This window comes from Salvelinus alpinus, chromosome 29 (genome assembly GCF_045679555.1).
Source record: "Salvelinus alpinus chromosome 29, SLU_Salpinus.1, whole genome shotgun sequence".
Classification (NCBI taxonomy): domain Eukaryota; kingdom Metazoa; phylum Chordata; class Actinopteri; order Salmoniformes; family Salmonidae; genus Salvelinus; species Salvelinus alpinus.
The window spans coordinates 25,045,945-25,065,623 of NC_092114.1; the positions used below are offsets into that span (position 1 = coordinate 25,045,945).

Below are 19,679 nucleotides of genomic sequence, written 5' to 3' on the forward strand. Positions count from 1 at the left end.
TAGCATGCAGCTGTCACTGACATTATGACACACACACACACACACACACACACACACACACACACACACACACACACACACACACACACACACACACACACACACACACACACACACACACACACACACACACACACACACACACACACACACACACACACACACACACACACACACACACAATAACAGGCCAGGGCATGGACTCTCACCTCTGCAGATGGGCACAGGGAAGTCCCACACGGCACCCTTCTCCGCATTGGTGACACAGGTGAGCTGGGGGTGCCCATCCAAGACGTACCCAGTTACACAGCTGTAGTGGATCTTGTCCCCCACGTTAAAGCGTGTCCCGACCAGGATGCCTTTGGGAGGTACCCCGGGATTTCCACAGGCACTGATCTGCAGTTCTGATGGGGACAAGAGGGGAGATGCACACATTAAGTACCCGGTTGTGTAAGAAATGAAACATGGTTGGTTTTCTCTGCTTCTCTCCCCCTCCCTCCGTTCTCTCCCTTTATTTATCTTTCTCTCTCCCCTTCTTTCTCTCCCTCCCTCCCTCCCTCCTTACCTCGTTCTCTCCCCCTCTTTCTCTCCCCATCCCTCCTTCTTTCTCATGTTTCTCAACTCAACTGAGTATCAAGCCAGGCGGAAAATGGCAGCGGCTCCCTCACTGCCATTACATGCAGTTCAGTGCTGCATTCACATGGAACTTGACTGCACATCTGAAGGTAGGGACACAGTGGAAACAGCCAAGGGCATTCACATTGTGCTGGGTGGGTTGGGTTCAGCTTTAGCTTCATGCTGGGAGAGCAAGACAAGATAACCATATACTGGCTGAGAAAGAAGATACTGTAGAAAAATTAGTAATATGTGCAGTATTTGAGTGAAAAAAAGAGTCAAAAAGATAGAGAAGATACTGAGACAGGAAGAAGAGATATATATGATTCAGAGAGTTAGAGATAGAGAGAGACAGAGAAAGAAAAAGAGTGAGTGAGAGAGAGAGGGAAAGATCTAGAGAGAGTGAGAGAGAGAAAGAGAGAGTGAGCTATATGTATAGAGAAGAGAGAGACAGAGAAATAGTGAGTGAGATATATATATATATATATATATATATATATATAGAGAGAGAGAGAGAGAGCGAGAGAGCAAAAGACAGAGAGCGAGAGAGAGAGGATTGTGAGAGTAGACCAATAGAAGTACAGCTATTCATCGCTGGTTGCTCCCATTATATTCCAGTGTGTCAGCCAGCCAACTAATGCTCAGGCGAACAGTTCTCAGTGGATTTGCTGGGGAATGACTCTTATTACCAATAAAACACATTGTGAACACTGGGAATAAGAAAGAGGGGAATAGTAAAAGTGTGTCTGATCATGGAGGATATTATCTTCAAATCAGTCAGAACATACTCGGATCCTCTTTTTTGTGACTTTAGAGCAAGGCTTTGGGGCAAAGAAGAAAGTGCCTGTTCCTTCCCTTCACACTGCCAGTGGGAGGGAACATGGTCTAACCGTTACATGGTCTACTGTGCATGAGTCTTTCTACGTAATACACACAAACACACACACACATACTGTACACACACACACAGTTAGCCGAGGGACACACACAGTGACAGACACGGATGTCTGCAGGTATCGGTGTGCCAACTTTATTAATTTCATTGTGCTAATTACCTTGGTCCTGATGTTGTAAAATAGCCTGAATGAAAACAGACTCATTAGACTAACAGCCAGCGTGTGTGTCTTCCTTTTTAACAACGGGAGATCATCATTAGTCTCATATACCTAAAGGGTGTGAGTGTGTATGTGCGTGCGTCTGAGTGTGTGGGTTAGTGTGTGTATTGGTTTAGTGGTGGATGGGCTCAAGAGCTCATGGGCATCAGGTAATAACTGCAGCACAATTTGCAACACCTCCAATTGTGACCTCTTCTGTTTTATTAGAATGACTACCATTGTTGAATAGGGATATTTATATCATGGTTCTGAATGACTACGATTTTCACTAGGATTATTGATATAATGGATCTAAATGACTACCATTTTTAGCCAGGTTATTGATATCATGGTTCTGAATGACAACCATTGTCTACTAGGGTTATTTATACCATGGTTGTAAAATACTATCATTGTCTACTAGGGATATTTAAATCATTGTTATAAAAGACTACCATTGTCTACTAGGGTTATTGATATCATTCATCTGAATGATTCCCATTGTCTACTAGGGTTATTGATATCATTCATCTGAATGACTACCATTGTCTACTAGGGTTATTGATATCATGGTTCTGAATGACTACCATTGTCTACTGGGGTTATTGATATCATGGTCCTGAATTACTACCATTGTCTACTAGGGTTATTTATACCATGGTTGTAAAATACTACCATTGTCTACTAGGGTTATTTATACCATGGTTGTAAAATACTACCATTGTCTACTAGGGTTATTTATACCATGGTTGTAAAATATTACCATTGTCTACTAGGGTTATTGATATCATGATTCTGAATAACTACCGTTGTCTACTAGGGTTATTAGTATCACGTTCGGAAATATTTATATTGTCTACTAGGGTTATTGATATCATGGTTCTAAATGACTACCATTGTCTACTGGGGTTATTGATATCATGGTTCTGAATGACTACCATTGTCTACTAGAGATATTGATCATGTTCTGAATAACTCCTATTTTCTAATAGGGTTATTGATATATCATGGTTCTGAGTCAGTGGAACATGGACAGGAGCCTTGAGAACGCTATCAGTTAGTCCTTCCCATTGATAGAGATCAATGGTCTATTGAAACCACAGGGATATCAATGGAGAGAAAATGAAAGAAATAAACTGACACAGAGAGGATAAGGGAGAGAGAGATAGAGAGGGAAAGAGAGTATGTGGGAAAGAGATAGAAATAGAGAGAAATAAATAGAGAAAGAGAGAGAGAGAGAGATAGAGGGGGGGAGAGAGAGAAAACAAAAAAATAACTGACACCTTGGACCGTGAGGAAGCAAACAGTCCTCTAGCTCTGTGAAGAAGTTAGTGATGCATTTAGTTTATAATTCACAAATAGAAAACCATACACTTGAAGAAAAACTTCAGGTGGGATTTGATAAAGGTCACAAATCTTCTCGTCTGGGTAGATAAACTAGCGTGACAAACAAACGTGCCTGAGAGCTTTAACAGTGGCCCTGCCTCACCTCTGACAACTCACTGTGTGTGTTTGTGTGTGTGCGTGTATGTGTGTGTGGGTGTGCGTGCGTGCGTGCGTGCGTGCGTGAGTGAGTGACATAGAGACGGGCCTCAGAGCAATTTAAATGAGGAGAAATACAGCGGCCTTTGGGTTTATTCTACAAAATACTATTTTCCAGAGAGCATAATATGAATAGTTTCATATTGGATGAGTTATGGGGGACTGTCTGTTCTAGGATCAAAAAGTAAGTAGATGTAAACTTTTCTGTCACATGGAAAGGGGACTTTACATCTGTTAACACAACTTTAGATCATTCACCAGACTATGTGCTATGCAGTGGTGTAAAGTACTAAAGTAAAAGTACTTTAAAGTACTACTTAAGTAATTGTTGGGGGTATCTGTACTTTACTTTACTATTTATATATTTGACTACTTTTACTTTTACTTCACTACATTCCTTAAGAGAATATTGTACTTTTTACTCCATACATTTTCCTTGACACCCAAAAGTACTTGTTACATTTTGAATGCTTAGCAGGACAAGAAAATGGTCCAATTCATGCACTTATCAACCTAACATCCCTGGTCATCCCTACTGCCTCTGATCTGGCGGACTCAATAAAAACACACTGGCTTCATTTGTAAATTATGTCTGAATGTTGGAGTGTGCCTCTGGCTATCCGTACATTTTAAAAACAAGAAAATGGTGCAGTCTGGTTTGCTTAATAAGGAATTTGAAATAATTTATACTTTTAGTAATTACATTTACTTTTGATACTTAAGTATATTTTAAAACAAATACTTTTAAATGAAGATCAGTCTTTAGATGGCTAAAAGAAAAGCACTATAACATATACTGTTTACAGGAAACTCACTCTACATCCTTGATGAAGTTGCATGGAAAAAGGAATGGGGTGGTGAAATCATTTTCTATCATGGACAAAGGAACTCAAAAGGTGTGATGATATTAATTAATAAACATTTCGATCTGAATGTGCAAATAGTCAAGAACGATTCGCAAGGAAGGTGGATCTTTTTGAATACGAAAGTGGACGAAAAATGGATTTGGCTCATTAATCTATATGGTCCAAATCAGGATGATCCATACTTCTTCGAAAATATTTATTCCAATTTATTGAACTTACAGGCAATAAATTATCAAATCATTATGGTGGTAGACTAACACAGTGTTAAGAACCTCAATGGACCGTAAAGGAAATAACTCCACAAACTATCATCACCGTGCCCTTAAGGGAATCACAAATATTATGGACACATTAGAAATAGTGGATATTTGGAGACTAAAAAATCCCAACCTAGTGAGATATACATGGAGGAGACTTAATCAAGCTAGTCGTCTTGACTACTTTCTTGTCTCTTTCTCTCTTGAATCAAAGGTTAAAACAGTTTAATAGGAGACAGAATGCGATCAGATCATCATCTAATTGGCCTTCACATAACTCTTATAGAATGTTCAAGTGGACAGGGATATTGGACAGTTTATCAAAGTTTACTGGAGGACAATGAATTTTTAACGAAGACAAAATAATTTATAATAGATTTTTTCCAGTATAATATAGGTTCAGCAAATCCCCTTATTGTTTGGGATACCTTTAAATGTACCTTCAGGGGTCATTCAATTCAATATTCATCAATAATAAAAAAGCAGTTTCTGGCTAAAAACACAAGACTAACAAGAGAAATCCATGAACTAATAGTACAGATAGATAGCAATAAAAACGATACTACAGAGATACAAAATAAGTTAGAGGAAAAACAAAAAGAACTGGAGGAACTGATTCAAGAATAATCCAATGTAATCTATTACAAAAATAAAGCAAACTGGATGGAATATGGAGAAAAATGCACCAAATTCTTCCTGAATCTCAAACACAGGAACTCTAACAAAAAGATTTTGCAGAAACTCGTTACTGAAGAGGAAGCTACATATTTTAAGCAGATGTTCTCTTTTCCATCTCATCCTCACCAACTGAATGACGATTACTGTAAGGAATTCTTTCCAAATAATAAAAAAAAATTGAAAATTAACACATGTACAGAAAGATCCCTGCGAAGGCCAAATTACAGACAAATAACTTTTTGAGGCTATTAAATCCTTTCTGTATGGAAAAACCTCAGGGCTTGATGGCATACCGGTAGAAGTATATCAAGCCTTTTTTGATATGCTCAAAGCTCCGTTGATAGCTTGTTTGAACTATTCCTATAGGAATGGTAGTCTGTCAGAAACTCATCAGGAAGGTCTGATTTCTCTATTATTAAATCAAGACCCAGATGGCAAATATAAAGATCCAGTCTATCTAAAAAACTGGAGGCCACTTACACTTCAATGTTGTGATGTAAAAATACTGGCGAAATGCATAGCACTCAGAATTAAAAAGGTTTTACCAGGTTTCATCCTGATCAGACAGGTTTTTTACATAGACGATACATTGGAGATAATATACGACAACTACTAGAAATAATAGAACATCATGAAATGTCTAAGAAGCCAGGCCTGGTATTTATAGCGGATTTTGAAAAGGCATTTGATAAAGTAAGACTGGATTTTATTCATAAATTCCTGGATTTTTTCAATTTCGGTGATTCTCTTATAAAATGTGTCAAAGTAATATATAACATCCTTAGATGTTAAAGAGTAAAAAGCGGCTACTTCTCAGAGAGTATTGAATTGTCAAGAAGAGTTGTCACCATATCTATTCGTTATGACCATCGAAATGCTAACTATTAAAATCAGATCAAATAACAACATTAGAGGATTAGAGGCTTAAACACAAAGGTGTCCATGTATGCCGATGACTCAAGTTTTATATTAAGTCCACAAGCTAGATCCCTGCAATGTCTCATTGAAGATCTAGATAACATTTCTGGACTCTCTGGACTAAAAACGAATTATGAATTAAGTGTAAAATATTACGTATTGGATCTTAAAAAATACAACTTTTACATTACCCTGCAGTTTACCTATAAAATGGGTTGACGGTGAAGTAGACATACTTGGCATTCATAAAACAAAAGATGTAAATGAGCTCTCCACAATGAATTTCAATAGAAAACTTCTATTGTAAGACAAGATCTTATCTTGTAAGACAAGATCTTACAACCATGGAGAGGTAAATACCTGTCTATTTATGTAAAAATTGCCCTGATTAACTCCTTAGTCATATCTCAGTTTACTCACTTACTTATAGCTCTGCCTCCTGATAATTCATTATTCAAATCATATGAGCAAAAAATATTTTGCTACACGCTAAAGCAGACAAAATAAAGCATGCCTATCTATATAATGAATAGGGTGGTTTGAGATTATTAAATATAAAAGCACTAAACCTCTCTCTAAAAGCTTCACTTATTCAAAAGTTTTACTTGAACCCTAAATGGTTCTCAAGGAGATTACTAACAAAAGCTTATCCATTGTTTACAAATTGCCTTTTTGACTTTGTGCAGAATGCCATGTCTAATTTTCGATTAGCTGAAAATTATTATTATACTTTTTTCAAAGTATCTCTCTTTTTCAAACAAGCATTGCAGAGCTGGCTACAATTTAAATGTCATACCCCTGAAAAGATAGAACAAATATTACAATAAATATCATGGCTGAACTCAAATGTGCTGGTTGATAAAATACCTGTATTTTTGGGAAAGATGTTTGAAAAGGGTATTTTGTTTTTAAATTATATTGTAAAATGGAACCAATTGATTACAGCATTACCCCTAAAATTCAGGAGGCAGGTGGCAGCGGGAGGAGATAGGGAACTGGTCTGTCTGCCCAATATAAAGGATCAAAACTGGCGGAAGATTAAAAATAGCATAAATAGGAAAGTATACCAGTTTCATTTGAGGACCAGGATGTTGACAGCTGTGCCATACAGATTGCAAAATAGTTGGGAAGAGATTTTTGATGTACCGATTCCATGGTACAGGGTGTATGAGTTGATATATAAAACGACGCAAGATTCAGGACTTCTTGCTTCTCAGCTAAAATTATTATATAGAATTCTTGCCACCCGCAAAACACCAGTCTCAACGTCAACAGCGAAGAGGCAACTCCGGGATGCTGGCCTTTTAGGCAGAGCTGCAAAGAAAAAGCCATATCTCAGGCTGGCAAATAAAAAGAAAAGATTAAGATGGGCAAAAGAACACAGACACTGGACAGAGGAACTCTGCCTAGAAGGCCAGCATCCCGAGTCGCCTCTTGACTGTTGACGTTGAGATTGGTGTTTTGCGGGTAGTATTTACTAAAGCTGCCAGTTGAGGACTTGTGAGGCATCTGTTTCTCAAACTAGACACTCTAATGTACTTGTCCTCTTGCTCAGTAAGGCACCGGGGCCTCCCACTCCTCTTTCTATTCTGGTTAAAGCCAGTTTGCGCTGTTCTGTGAAGGGAGTAGTACGAGTAGTTGTATGAGATCTTCAGTTTCTTGGCAATTTCTCGCATGCAATAGCCTTCATTTCTCAGAACAAGAATAGACTGATGAGTTTCAGAAGAAAGTTCTTTGTTTCTGGCCATTTTGAGCCTGTAATCGAACCCACAAACGCTGATGCTCCAGATATTCAACTAGTCTAAAGAAGTTGTATTGCTTCTTTAATCAGTACAACAGTTTTCAGCTGTGCTAACATTGCATAAGGGTTTTCTAATGATCAATTAGCCTTTTAAAATGATCAACTTGGATTAGCTAACACAAAGTGCCATTGGAACACAGGAGTGATGGTTGCTGATAATGGGCCTCTGTACGCCTATGTAGATATTCCATTAAAAATCAGCCGTTTCCAGCTACAATAGTCATTTACAACATTAACAATGTCTACACTGTATTTCTGATCAATTTGATGGTATTTTAATAGACAAAAAAGTTGCTTTTTTTTCAAAAACAAGGACATTTCTAAGTGACATTTCAAACTTTTGAACAGTGTATGGTGTATAGAAATATATAGTGTATGGTGCATAGAAATCCGAAGAGGGTGGCAAGCAGAGATAGGTGGGATGGGCTGAGGGAAGCTAAGGGTTGGGACGTGGAATTGGAGACAAGTGGGAGTGGAGTTGTTGGGTGGGGGATAGAATGACGGTCAAAGATAAAAGTATGTTTTAATGACACTGTGAGGGGCAGTGTTTTTACAGCTAATGCCGGTTTGCCTGAGGCTGATGCCATGCAGGTGTTTGTACACATGTATATACACACACTCTTATTCAAATGCACACATGTGCACATACATCAACACACACACAGGTAAATAGTGCCATACATGCACTCAAACATATTCAGTTGGCCTTGTTGTTATGATTTTTGTCCTTGATGTCTTTGTTGTTTTTTGCATTGTTTTATTTTTTCTCTTTTGTTCATTTGTTGGTCGTTAGTGCATTGGGGGAGGGGGTGGAATTATTTTTTATTTAAAAAAAAAATGTGTGGGGGGGGTCTCGGATGGTTGGGGAGCAGCTCTTGGGGAACTGTGGGGGGGATCTTGGAGGGCTGGCGGTTGGGAGCTTGGGCCGGTGGCTGATGGATCGCTGGTTCGGGTCCCCATTTTTGACCTTGTGGGAGATTTGTCGACGTGCCCTTGAACAGGGCGTTGACCCTGGTTGCTTCTGTGTGTCACTCTGGATGGGAGTCCTTTAGATGACTAATGTGATGCAGTTGTTCAGCGGTTTCACTGCAAGTATATTGTATGTTTTAAACATTCAATATAAAAATATATATCTATATATATATATATATATATATATATATATATATACTTTTAGCCTTTTAATCAGATAGAATTTTACTGGGGGACTTTTTCATTTTCTATTAAGGTATCTTTACTTTTACTCACGTATGACAATTGGGTACTTTTTCCACCACCGGTGCTATGTACGTATTATGCAACAAAAACATAATCTGTATGTTGCATTAATATGTAATAAATGTCCACGATGTAATCATTAAACAGTCACTGTTTCTAAAAAGGCATTCTGACCAGAACTATACTCGTTGGCTGCCTGGCAGTCACTGAAAGGCAGTGAAACGTATTTGAAGAAACTTTCCAAACCGCTTAACTATGCAAAGATGGAGAATTTAGGGAAGAAGTCCATTGTAGTTTAAGTTCTTTGACATCTCCTAGACCTGCAGTTTATATCTCCAAATGTAAAATTAAAGACGACACAAAGATGAATTGAGCTCCCTCCCAAGGTAGAAAATGAGGTGTAGAGAGATTTATCATCTATGGCAGAAGTATTCATGCGAGTACTGCCTCCAGTGAATACGCAAAGTTTACTTTAGATTGGGAACGAGACCGTTTTAGAGCTCAACAAAGAGATGGAAGAGTCTGGGCCTGAACTACTCAACACCTTGAAAATGGTATACTACCATCAATATTTGACTTTAAACGACCCTATTCTTGTCATAATTTACCCTGAATAGTACTAAGACAAAATCATAAAGTACATTCACAACTATTTTAGCAGTTTATGACCAGCTCTTGACATTTTGGCAATGGCAAAGACTCAAAAGGGACCAGGCCTTAACCGCAGTAAAAATCATTGTAAAATAAATAACCTCATGGTGCACTTGGTGTTCTAAAACGACGAATCAGCCAACTTTCTCCTGCTTTCGTGTCTGGCCTGCCTGCCTGCCTGCCTGCCTGCCTGCCTTCAGCCATGCACTGGAGTAGGGATACAGTAGCTGGAGTGCTAGAGATTCAACCTTGGGGGTTGATTGTGTTTCAAAGGGAGATGGGGCTTTAGCAGCCAAATTATCTGTCCCTCTCTGGAGAATGCTTATCTGAAGAGTGCTAGTTCCAGCCTCCAGTAGTCATCCATCTTCATCTTACTGCCACAGCCCTGCTCTCTGATAGGCTGATAGGCGGCTCATAGACCCAGGACCTGGCCAGGACTCTCCATCCCACCACGGTGCCAGACAGGGTATTTTCCTCAATGTTCCGGCCTTCCTGTCCAGACTGCTGGCTAATGCGAGGTCTATCGATTGCATTTGTAAACTTGGATGTACTTTGGAGTGCGTTTTGTAAACCCCTAAACGTGTTCCAGAGGTTTTATCTGCTTCACAGCTCTGACTGCTCTGCTGCAGTCCAGGCAACCACCCACCCAAAGAGCGGAGAGCACAGAAGAAAAGGAATGGATGATGGAAAAATGGAACCACGGAAAATCAATATACAATTGTAGATTAAACTGAAATCTGAATGCGTCCCAAATGACACCCTATTCTCTATATAGTACACTACTTTTGACCAGAGCTCTGTGTGCCCTGGTCAAATGTAGGTAATAGGATGCCATTTAGAATGCAACTACAGCCTACTGTATGTATGTGATATTTGCTTGGATTGAGAAACAAAATCTCCAGAAATAATTAACCATAGCACTCGGTAGAGTGTCACAATCTAAAATATGAGATAATCTTCAAGGGCGATCGCACTTGCTGATTTTGCCTTGATTTTGATTTGGTTCATTAAGAAATGCTAGCGGGCATGAATTCATTCAAACTTGAGTTTGTTTCGGGGTGTGGTTTGATTATGAGTGTTTCTTGTGTGTGTTCGCAAGTGGGAAGAGTTAGCAAAATTATTTTGCCATTTAGTTTCAGCCGGCTTTTGTGCGACCGTGGCAAAATTGGTTTGACTTTGGATAGCCTATCTCCAGCGCTAGTTAGGGACTGTCAATAAATTACACAATGTAAATGAGACAATATTTTCATGTTGCACATCTTTTTGTTTTGTCATTAAATGCTTTTAATATTCATATATGAATTTCTACAATTTATAGTTGGTTTGAGGGTTTTAAGTCATTGAAGGAGCTATTGGAATTTTAACATATTGTCCCATGTACATTGTGCAATTTACCGATCGTCCCTAGCTAACTCAACAGGTTTTATACTTTTATTTATTGGGATCCCCATAAGCTGACGCGAATGGTGACAGCTAGTCTTACTCGGCTCCGACATATTGCAAAAAAGACATAACAGACAAAGACTACCATTTACGTAGATTTAAAAACATTAACATGTAGTGTGTGTGCACCTATCAGTTACACATACATGTCAGTACATACACACAACAAGTAGGACAAAAGGGAGAGAGGCGTTGTGCCATGAGGTGTTGCATTATTTGTTTTTTGAAACCAGGTTTGCTGTTCACTTGCGCTGTATGATATGGAAGGGAGTTAGATGCACTCAGGGTTCTTTATAATACTGTACGTTTCCTTGAATTGAGGTCTGTGAAAAGACCTCTGGTGGCATGTCTGGTTGGGTAAGTGTGTGTGTGTGTGTGTGTGTGTGTGTGTGTGTGTGTGTGTGTGTGTGTGTGTGTGTGTGTGTGTGTGTGTGTGTGTGTGTGTGTGTGTGTGTGTGTGTGTGTGTGTGTGTGTGTGTGTGTCAGTGGTGTGTGTGTAAGTTGACTATGCAAACAATTATGAATTTCCAACACATTAATATTTCTTATAAAAACATGAAGTGATGCAGTCAGTCATTCCTCAACTAGCCAAGAGAGACTGGCATACATAGTATTAATATTAGCCCTCAGATTACAATGAAGAGCAAGACGTGCCACTATGTTCTGGGCCAGCTGCAGCTTAACTAGGTCTTTCTTTGCTGCACTTAACCATATGACTGGACAATAATCAAAATATGATAAAACTACAACCTGCAGAACTTGCTTTGTGGAGTGTGGTGTCAAAAAAGCAGAGCTGTCACGCCCTGACCTTAGAGATCCTTATTTATTCTCTATGTTTGGTTAGGTCAGGGTGTGACTCGGGTGGGAAAATCTATGTTTTCTATTTCTTTGTTATTTTGCCGCGTGTGGTTCCCAATCAGAGGCAGCTGTCTATCATTGTCTCTGATTGGGGATCATATATAAGTTGTCATTTTCCGTTTGGGTTTTGTGGGGTGTTGTTTTCTGTTTAGGTTCTTTCCCTGACAGAACTGTGCGCTTTCGTTTTTTTCTCCGTTTGTCATTTTGTTTGAGTGTTTTTGTGAACATTACATTATGAACCCTTTCCACGCTGCGCTTTGGTCTCATTCCGACGACGAACGTTACAAGAGCATTTATTTACTACGGACCGACCTCTCCCCATCTTTACAACCATTGAATCTACACTACATGACCAAAAGTATGTGGACACCTGCTAATCGAACATCTCATTCCAAAATCATGGGCATTAATATGGAGTTGGTCCCACTTTACTGCTATAACAACCTCTACTCTTCTGGGAAGGCTTTCCACTAGATGTTGGAACATTGCTGCGGGGACTTGCTTCCATTCAGCCACAAGAAGATTAGTGAGGTCAGGTATTGATGTTGGGAGATTAGGCCTGGCTGGCATGCAGCATTCCAAATCATCCCACAGGTTTTCGATGGGGTTGAGGTCAGTGCTCTGTGCAGGCCAGTCAAGTTCTTCCACACTGATCTCGACAAACCAGTTCTGCATGGATCTCGCTTTACAGTTGGCACTATGCATTCGGGCAGGTAGCGTTCTCCTGGCATCCGCCAAACCCAGATTCGTCCGTCGGCCTGCTAGATGGTGAACCGTGAATCATCACTCCAGAGAACACGATTCCAATGCTCAAGAGTCCAATGGCAGCAAGCTTTACACCACTCCAGCCAACCCTTGGCATTGCACATGATGATATTTGGCTTGTGAGCGGCTGCTCGGCCATGGAAACCCATTTCATGAAGCTCCTGACGAACAGTTATTGTGCTGCCGTTGCTTCCAGAGGCAGTTTGGAACTCAGTAGTGAGTGTTGCAACCGAGGACAGACAATTTTTTACGCGCTACCTGCTTAAGCACTTGGCGTGCCCGTTCTGTGAGCTTGTGTGATCTACCACTTCGCGTCTGAGCCGTTGTTGCTTCTAGAGGTTTTCAGTTCATAATAATAGCACTTACAGTTGATCGGGGCAGCTCTAGCAGGGCAGAAATTTGACTAACTGACTTGTTGGAAAAGTGGCATCCTATGACAGTGTCACGTTGAAAGTCACTGAGCTCCTCAGTAAGGCCATTCTACTGCTAAAGTTTGTTTATGGAGATTGCATGGCTGTGTGTTCAAATGTATACACCTGTCAGCAACAGCTGTGGCTGAAATAGCCGAATCCACTAGTCTGAATGGATGTCTACATACTTTTGTATATATAGTGTATATGTTTTGACGATGGACAGCTTACAATCTAAAGTAACACCAAGTATTGTTCAACAGTCACACCACTCATTACCAGATTCAGCTGAGGTCTAGAACTTAGGGAATGATTTGTACAAAATACAATGCTCTTGGTTTTAGAGATGTTCAGGACCAGTTTATTACTGGCCATCCATTCCAAAACGAATAACTAATAATAATGCACACACATACAGTATATATACAGTACCATTCAAAAGTTTGGACGCACATACTAATTCAAGGGTTTTTCTTCATTATTTTATTTTTTACTATTTTCTATGGCTCCCGAGTGGCGCAACGGTCTAAGGCTGGTAAAGTAATGATGGACTGTCGTCCAACACACCTCCAGGCTGTGTAAGGGCTATTTGACCAAGAAGGAGAGTAGAGTGCTACATCAGATGGACCTGGCCTCCACAATCACCCAACCTCAAACCAATTGAGATGGTTTGGGATGAGTTGGACCACAGAGTGAACGAAAAGCAGCCAACAGGTGCTCAGCATGTGTGGGAACTCCTTCAAGACTGTTGGAAAAGCATTCCAGGGAAGCTGGTTGAGAGAATGCCAAGAGTGTGCAAAGCTGGTGGCTACTTTGAAGAATCTAAAATATAAATATATTTTGATTTGTTTAACACTTTTTTTGATTACATGATTCCATATGTGTTATTTCATAGTTTTGATGTCTTAAATTAAGAAAAACCCTTGAATTAGTAAGTGTGTCCAAACTTTTGATTAGTACTGTATATATATATATATATTTTTTTTTTGTACAAAATATATATTATATAATTCAACGATTATGTTTAAAATGTCCAGAAAAGTCTGGCTTATTTGTGTAGTGTACTGTTTAAAAAATACAGAGTACAGAACACCTGCTCTTTCCATGACATAGACTGACCAGGTGAATCCAGGTGAAAAGCTATGCTCCCTTATTGATGTCACCTGTTAAATCCACTTCAATCAATTTTGGACCTTCCTGGGGCATCAAAATGAACGTCCGTTTTTGTAGGTCTGCTCTATCAGGTACTGAACAGATGGAACTAAAAAGAAAATTGCAATGAACTTGAAAATAAATAATCATGAGAGTCAATGGGAGCCTGGGACCTGACCTTGACATCAACAGTCAAAGGACAGAGGGATACACTATCTAGAACCTCCTTGTGTATCTGGTCGAACAAAAAAAATGTCTCTGAGAAGGTGCCCAATGTACAACACTGTTTTTTGTTTCCCCTGAGTAAAATGCTAGCTAGTGGGAAACTAGCTACCAGGAAGCTTTAGCTAGCTACCGGTAGCTAGCTTGCATGCCAATTTCAAGTGTAACTAAATTTACTGGTGAGCTCATCATACTTGTGACATTATGCCAGATAGCTCCAGTTTAGATCATTTGTTTTCACTTGTCGCATCTGTGCTTGTTGCGTTTTCCTAGTGCTTGTGTTGTGTTTGTGCCTCTGTTCTAAAAATAGAACCCATTGGCAGCATGGGCAGCAGTGGTGATTCTGTTTACATGCAAAAGTGAAATAGGTTAATTTATTCAAATGCACAGATCACTTTATACAGTATATCTTGCCAAATAAACAATGGGTCATTTTAAAACTTGGCATAATAATACTGTACTGTGCTTTGTTGATAACATGACAAAATAAATGAAAAATAAATAGATTACACACAGACGCTCCTGAGGAGAGAATACCAAACAGTATAACTAGAATACCTCTAGGATGGACTGACTGGCAGATGGATAGACTGAACTGAACAGAACTTAAATGACCTGAACAGACTGCATCAATGAGACTTCCACACAAAAATACTTCCGCTAGCTGCATAAGCCATTAGCATCACAATTTGTCCCCAGCACAAGGTGCACCTATGTAATGGTCATGCTGTTTAATCAGCTTCTTGATATGCCACACCTGACAGTTAGATGGATTATCTTGGCGAAGGAGAAATCCTCACTAACAGGGATGTAAACAAATTTGTGCACAACATTTAAAAGAAATAAGCTTTTTGTGTGTATGGACAATTTCTAGGATCTTTTATTTCAGCTCATGAAACATGGGACCAACATTTTACATGTTGCGTTTATATTGTTGTTCAGTATATATTACAGTGTGCAGCGACCCAACCTCTCCTTCAGCCTTCTCACTGCTTCCTGCCTGCACATGAATTATACTCCTGTTGGGGCATCAGACTAAAATTTGCAGCACCACTTACACTCTCCGGAGAATAATAAGATCCGCAAAGCCATTTCCATCAGCAAGTGAGCGGCAACAATACGGCCACATAGACACTGCAGCGTCTTGTTTTAGATTAAGCATAATGGACACATTATCTTCTCATTATCACAATTACCCCCTTATTCCTGTATATTTCTCTCCTTATCTTTTTGGGTTGTGTGTGTGTGTGTGTGTGTGGGGGGGGGGGGTAATGTCTTTCCAGTAGACATGCCCTCCACCCCCTGTCATTGAGAAAATCTAAAGTTACCTTTTTTTAAAGATTCCACTAGGCAATTGCCTCAGACTAGGCTTTTCTCCCTCAAATTTGTTGCCAAATAAGCAATTCCAAGCACAGCTCCTTACGGGGCAGGTATAGGAGGGGAAAAATTACAAGTAAGCAGAGAAACCCTGAAAAAGAGGGCCTTACAGGCACACCTTCAATCACACTTTATTGTTGAGACGGATGACACTGCAAACTGGGAGATTGGAAAGAAGAAGAAGAAGAAGAAGAAGAAGGGGGGGGGGGGTGAAGGAGGCACTTGGAGCTTTCCAGCCCCCCAAAAACAAATTCTGTCAGACCAGGGTCTGTGTTGTGAAATTGGTATTTTGGAGATGAGAAATAAAATATGATTTATATAGAGGGCTACAGTAAATATGCTCTGAAAAAGGCCAATCCACACTTTACCTCCAGGATGGTCTAGGGCCTGCGTTCCAAATAGCACACTAAACCCTATATTGTGCACTACTTTTGACAAGAGCTCTATGGTGCTTTTATTTCTAGTTGACAATTGATCATCCTCTGCTATGCCCCGTGTGGGTTGTAATGCTTTTTGAAATGACCTAATTTAGATCAAATGTTACCGACTGCAATATTAGACCACAATATACAATAGTTTCAGATAGGACTGGCACTGATGGAAAGAGCCAGAGACAATGGCTGATGTCATATCTCTCAGATGTCTGCGAAAGATGGAATGGTACACACACACAACACAGTGTTTAGTTGCCTGTGGCTCTGGTGTGCCTGTGTGTGTGTGTGTGTGTGTGTGTGTGTGTGTGTGTGTGTGTGTGTGTGTGTGTGTGTGTGTGTGTGTGTGTGTGTGTGTGTGTGTGTGTGTGTGTGTGTGTGTGTGTGTGTGTGTGCGTGTGCGTGTGTCTGTGTGCCTGCTAATGCTCTTGGTTGTCCCTACTGGCTCCCTGTGTGCATGACCTGAATGAACCTACAGAACTTACACTCACCTCCTATCATTACAGCTAAAACCATCGCCTTACACTCTGATCACAGGCCTTGCCAGATCACACAGGTATGATCTGGGACTGGCTTTGTAAATTAACCTTGACAAAAGTTGAAAGGGTGGGATAAGACATAGATATTGTTCTCCATTTGTCTTCACCCTATCCCTTCAACCAGGGCTATAGCCTTACCGCCAAGCCAGCTTTCATAAACTTTGATGAAAGTCTGACCCTGGTCCTTTATGTCATCAGTGAGACCTAAACATCACCATTCAACTCAAATGTGAATTGATTGAAGGGTCGCACTGGTATGGATTGCCTGTGTTGCCTCAACTGGCTTCCTGTTAAGGCAAGGGTTGATTTCAAGGTTTCAGTGCTAACCTACAAAGCATTACATGGGCTTGCTCCTACCTATCTTTCCGATTTGGTCCTGCCGTACATACCTACACGTATGCTACGGTCACAAGACGCAGGCCTCCAAATTGTCCCTAGAATTTCTAAGCAAACAGCTGGAGGCAGGGCTTTCTCCTATAGAGCTCAATTTTTATGGAATGGTCTGCCTACCCATGTGAGAGATGCAGACTCGGTCTCAACCTTTAAGTCTTTACTGAAGACTCATCTCTTCAGTAGGTCATATGATTGAGTGTAGTCTGGCCCAGGAGTGTGAAGGTGAACAGAAAGACTCTGGAGCAACGAACCGCCCTTGCTGTCTCTGCCCGGCCGGTACCCCTCTATCCACTGGGATTCTCTGCCTCTAACCCTATTACAGGGGCTGAGTCACTGGCTTACTGGTGCTCTTCCATGCCGTCCCTAGGAGGGGTGCGTCACTTGAGTGGGTTGAGTCACTGACGTGATCTTCCTGTCTGGGTTGGCGCCCCCCCTTGGGTTGTGCCGTGGCGGAGATCTTTGTGGGCAATACTCGGCCTTGTCTCAGGATGGTAAGTTGGTGGTTTCCCTCTACTGGTGTGGGGGCTGTGCTTTGGGAAAGTCGTCGGATGGGGCCACAGTGTCTCCTGACCCCTCCTGTCTCAGCCTCCAGTATTTATGCTGCAGTAGTTTATGTGTCGTGGGGTTAGGGCCAGTCTGTTATATCTGGAGTACTTCTCCTGTCTTATCCGGTGTACTGTGTGAATTTAAGTATGCTCTCTCTAATTCTCTCTTTCTCTCTTTCTTTCTCTCTCTCGGAGGACCTGAGCCCTAGGACCATGCCTCAGGACTACCTGGCATGATGACTCCTTGCTGTCCCCAGTCCACCTGGCCGTGCTGCTGCTCCAGTTTCAACTGTTCTGCCTGCGGCTATGGAACCCTGACCTGTTCACCGGACGTGCTACCTGTCCAAGACCTGCTGTTTTCAACTCTCTAGAGACAGCAGGAGCGGTAGAGATACTCTTAATGATCGGCTATGAAAAGCCAACTGACATTTACTCCTGGGGTGCTGACTTGTTGCACCCTCGACAACTACTGTGATTATTATTATTTGACCATGCATGGTCATTTATGAACATTTGAACATCTTGGCCATGTTCTGTTATAATCTCCACCCGGCACAGCCAGAAGAGGACTGGCCACCCCTCATAGCCTGGTTCCTCTCTAGGTTTCTTCCTAGGTTTTGGCCTTTCTAGGAAGTTTTTCCTAGCCACCGTGCTTCTACACCTGCATTGCTTGCTGTTTGGGTTTTAGGCTGGGTTTCTGTACAGCACTTTGAGATATCAGCTGATGTAAGAAGGGCTATATAAATTAATTTGATTTGATTTCTTGCTGGTGCTGAGCTGGAGTGGGGTGTGTGTTTGTGGTGTGGGTGTGTGTGTGGCATAGATCGGTGAAGAGTGGTGGACTGCACACGATTGGCTCTCCATGACCGCCACCGACCGAACTACAGTGGCAAGAAAAAGTATGTGAACCCTTTTGGAATTATCTGGATGTCTGCATACATTTGTCATAACATTTTATCTGATTTTCATCTAAGTGACAACAACAGACAACTAGTCTGCTTAACTAATAACACACAAATTATTGTATTTTTCTTGTCTATATTGAATACATAATTTAAACATTTACAGTGTAGGTTGGAAAAGTATGTGAACCCCTAGGCTAATGACTTCTCCAAAAGCTAATTGGAGTCAGGAGTCAGCTAACCCGGAGTACAATCATTGAGACGAGATTGGATATGTTGGTTACAGCTGCCCTGCCCTATAAAAAACACTCACAAAATTTGAGTTTGCTATTCACAAGAGGCATTGTCTGATGTGAACCATGCCTCGAACAAAAGAGATCTCACAAGACCCGATATTAAGAATCCTTGACTTGCATAAAGCTGGAAAGGGTTACAAAAGTATCTCCAAAAGCCTTCATGTTCATCAGTCCATGGTAAGACAAATTGTCTATAAATGGAAAAAGTTCAGCACTGTTGCTACTCTCCCTAGGAGTGGCCGTCCTGCAAAGATGACTGCAAGATCACAGAGCAGAATGCTCAATGAGGTTATGAAGAATCCTAGAGTGTCAGCTAAAGACTTACAGAAATTTCTGGAACATGTAAAACACTAAACAAGAATGGTGTTCATGGGAGGACACCAAAAAAAACAAAAAAAACATTGCTGCATGTCTGAAGTTTGCAAAAGAGCACCTGGATGTTCCACAGCACTACTGTGAAAATATTCTGTGGACAGATTAAACTAAAGTTGAGTTGTTAAGAAGGAACACACAACACTATGTGTGGAGAAAAAAAGGCACAGCACACCAACATCAAAACCTCATCCCAACTGTAAAGTATGGTGGAGGGAGCATCATGGTTTGGACCTGCTTTGCTGCCTCAGGGCCTGGACATCTTGCTACCATCGACGGAAAAATGAATTCCCAAGTTTATTAAGACATTTTGCAGGAGAATGTAAGGCTACCT

At 40.7% G+C, this 19,679-nt stretch overlaps 1 protein-coding gene across 2 annotated transcripts in view; it reads right to left on the reverse strand.

Moving 5' to 3' along the window:
• The window catches only part of LOC139559367 (CUB and sushi domain-containing protein 3-like), a 700,638-nt gene that overhangs the window by 493,323 nt on the left and 187,636 nt on the right, over positions 1–19,679 (reverse strand). For both annotated transcript variants that reach the window (XM_071375335.1, XM_071375334.1), the window contains exon 4: positions 210–404. In XM_071375335.1, coding sequence (XP_071231436.1) covers positions 210–404 — 195 coding nt within the window. The remainder of the gene's footprint in view (positions 1–209; positions 405–19,679) is intronic.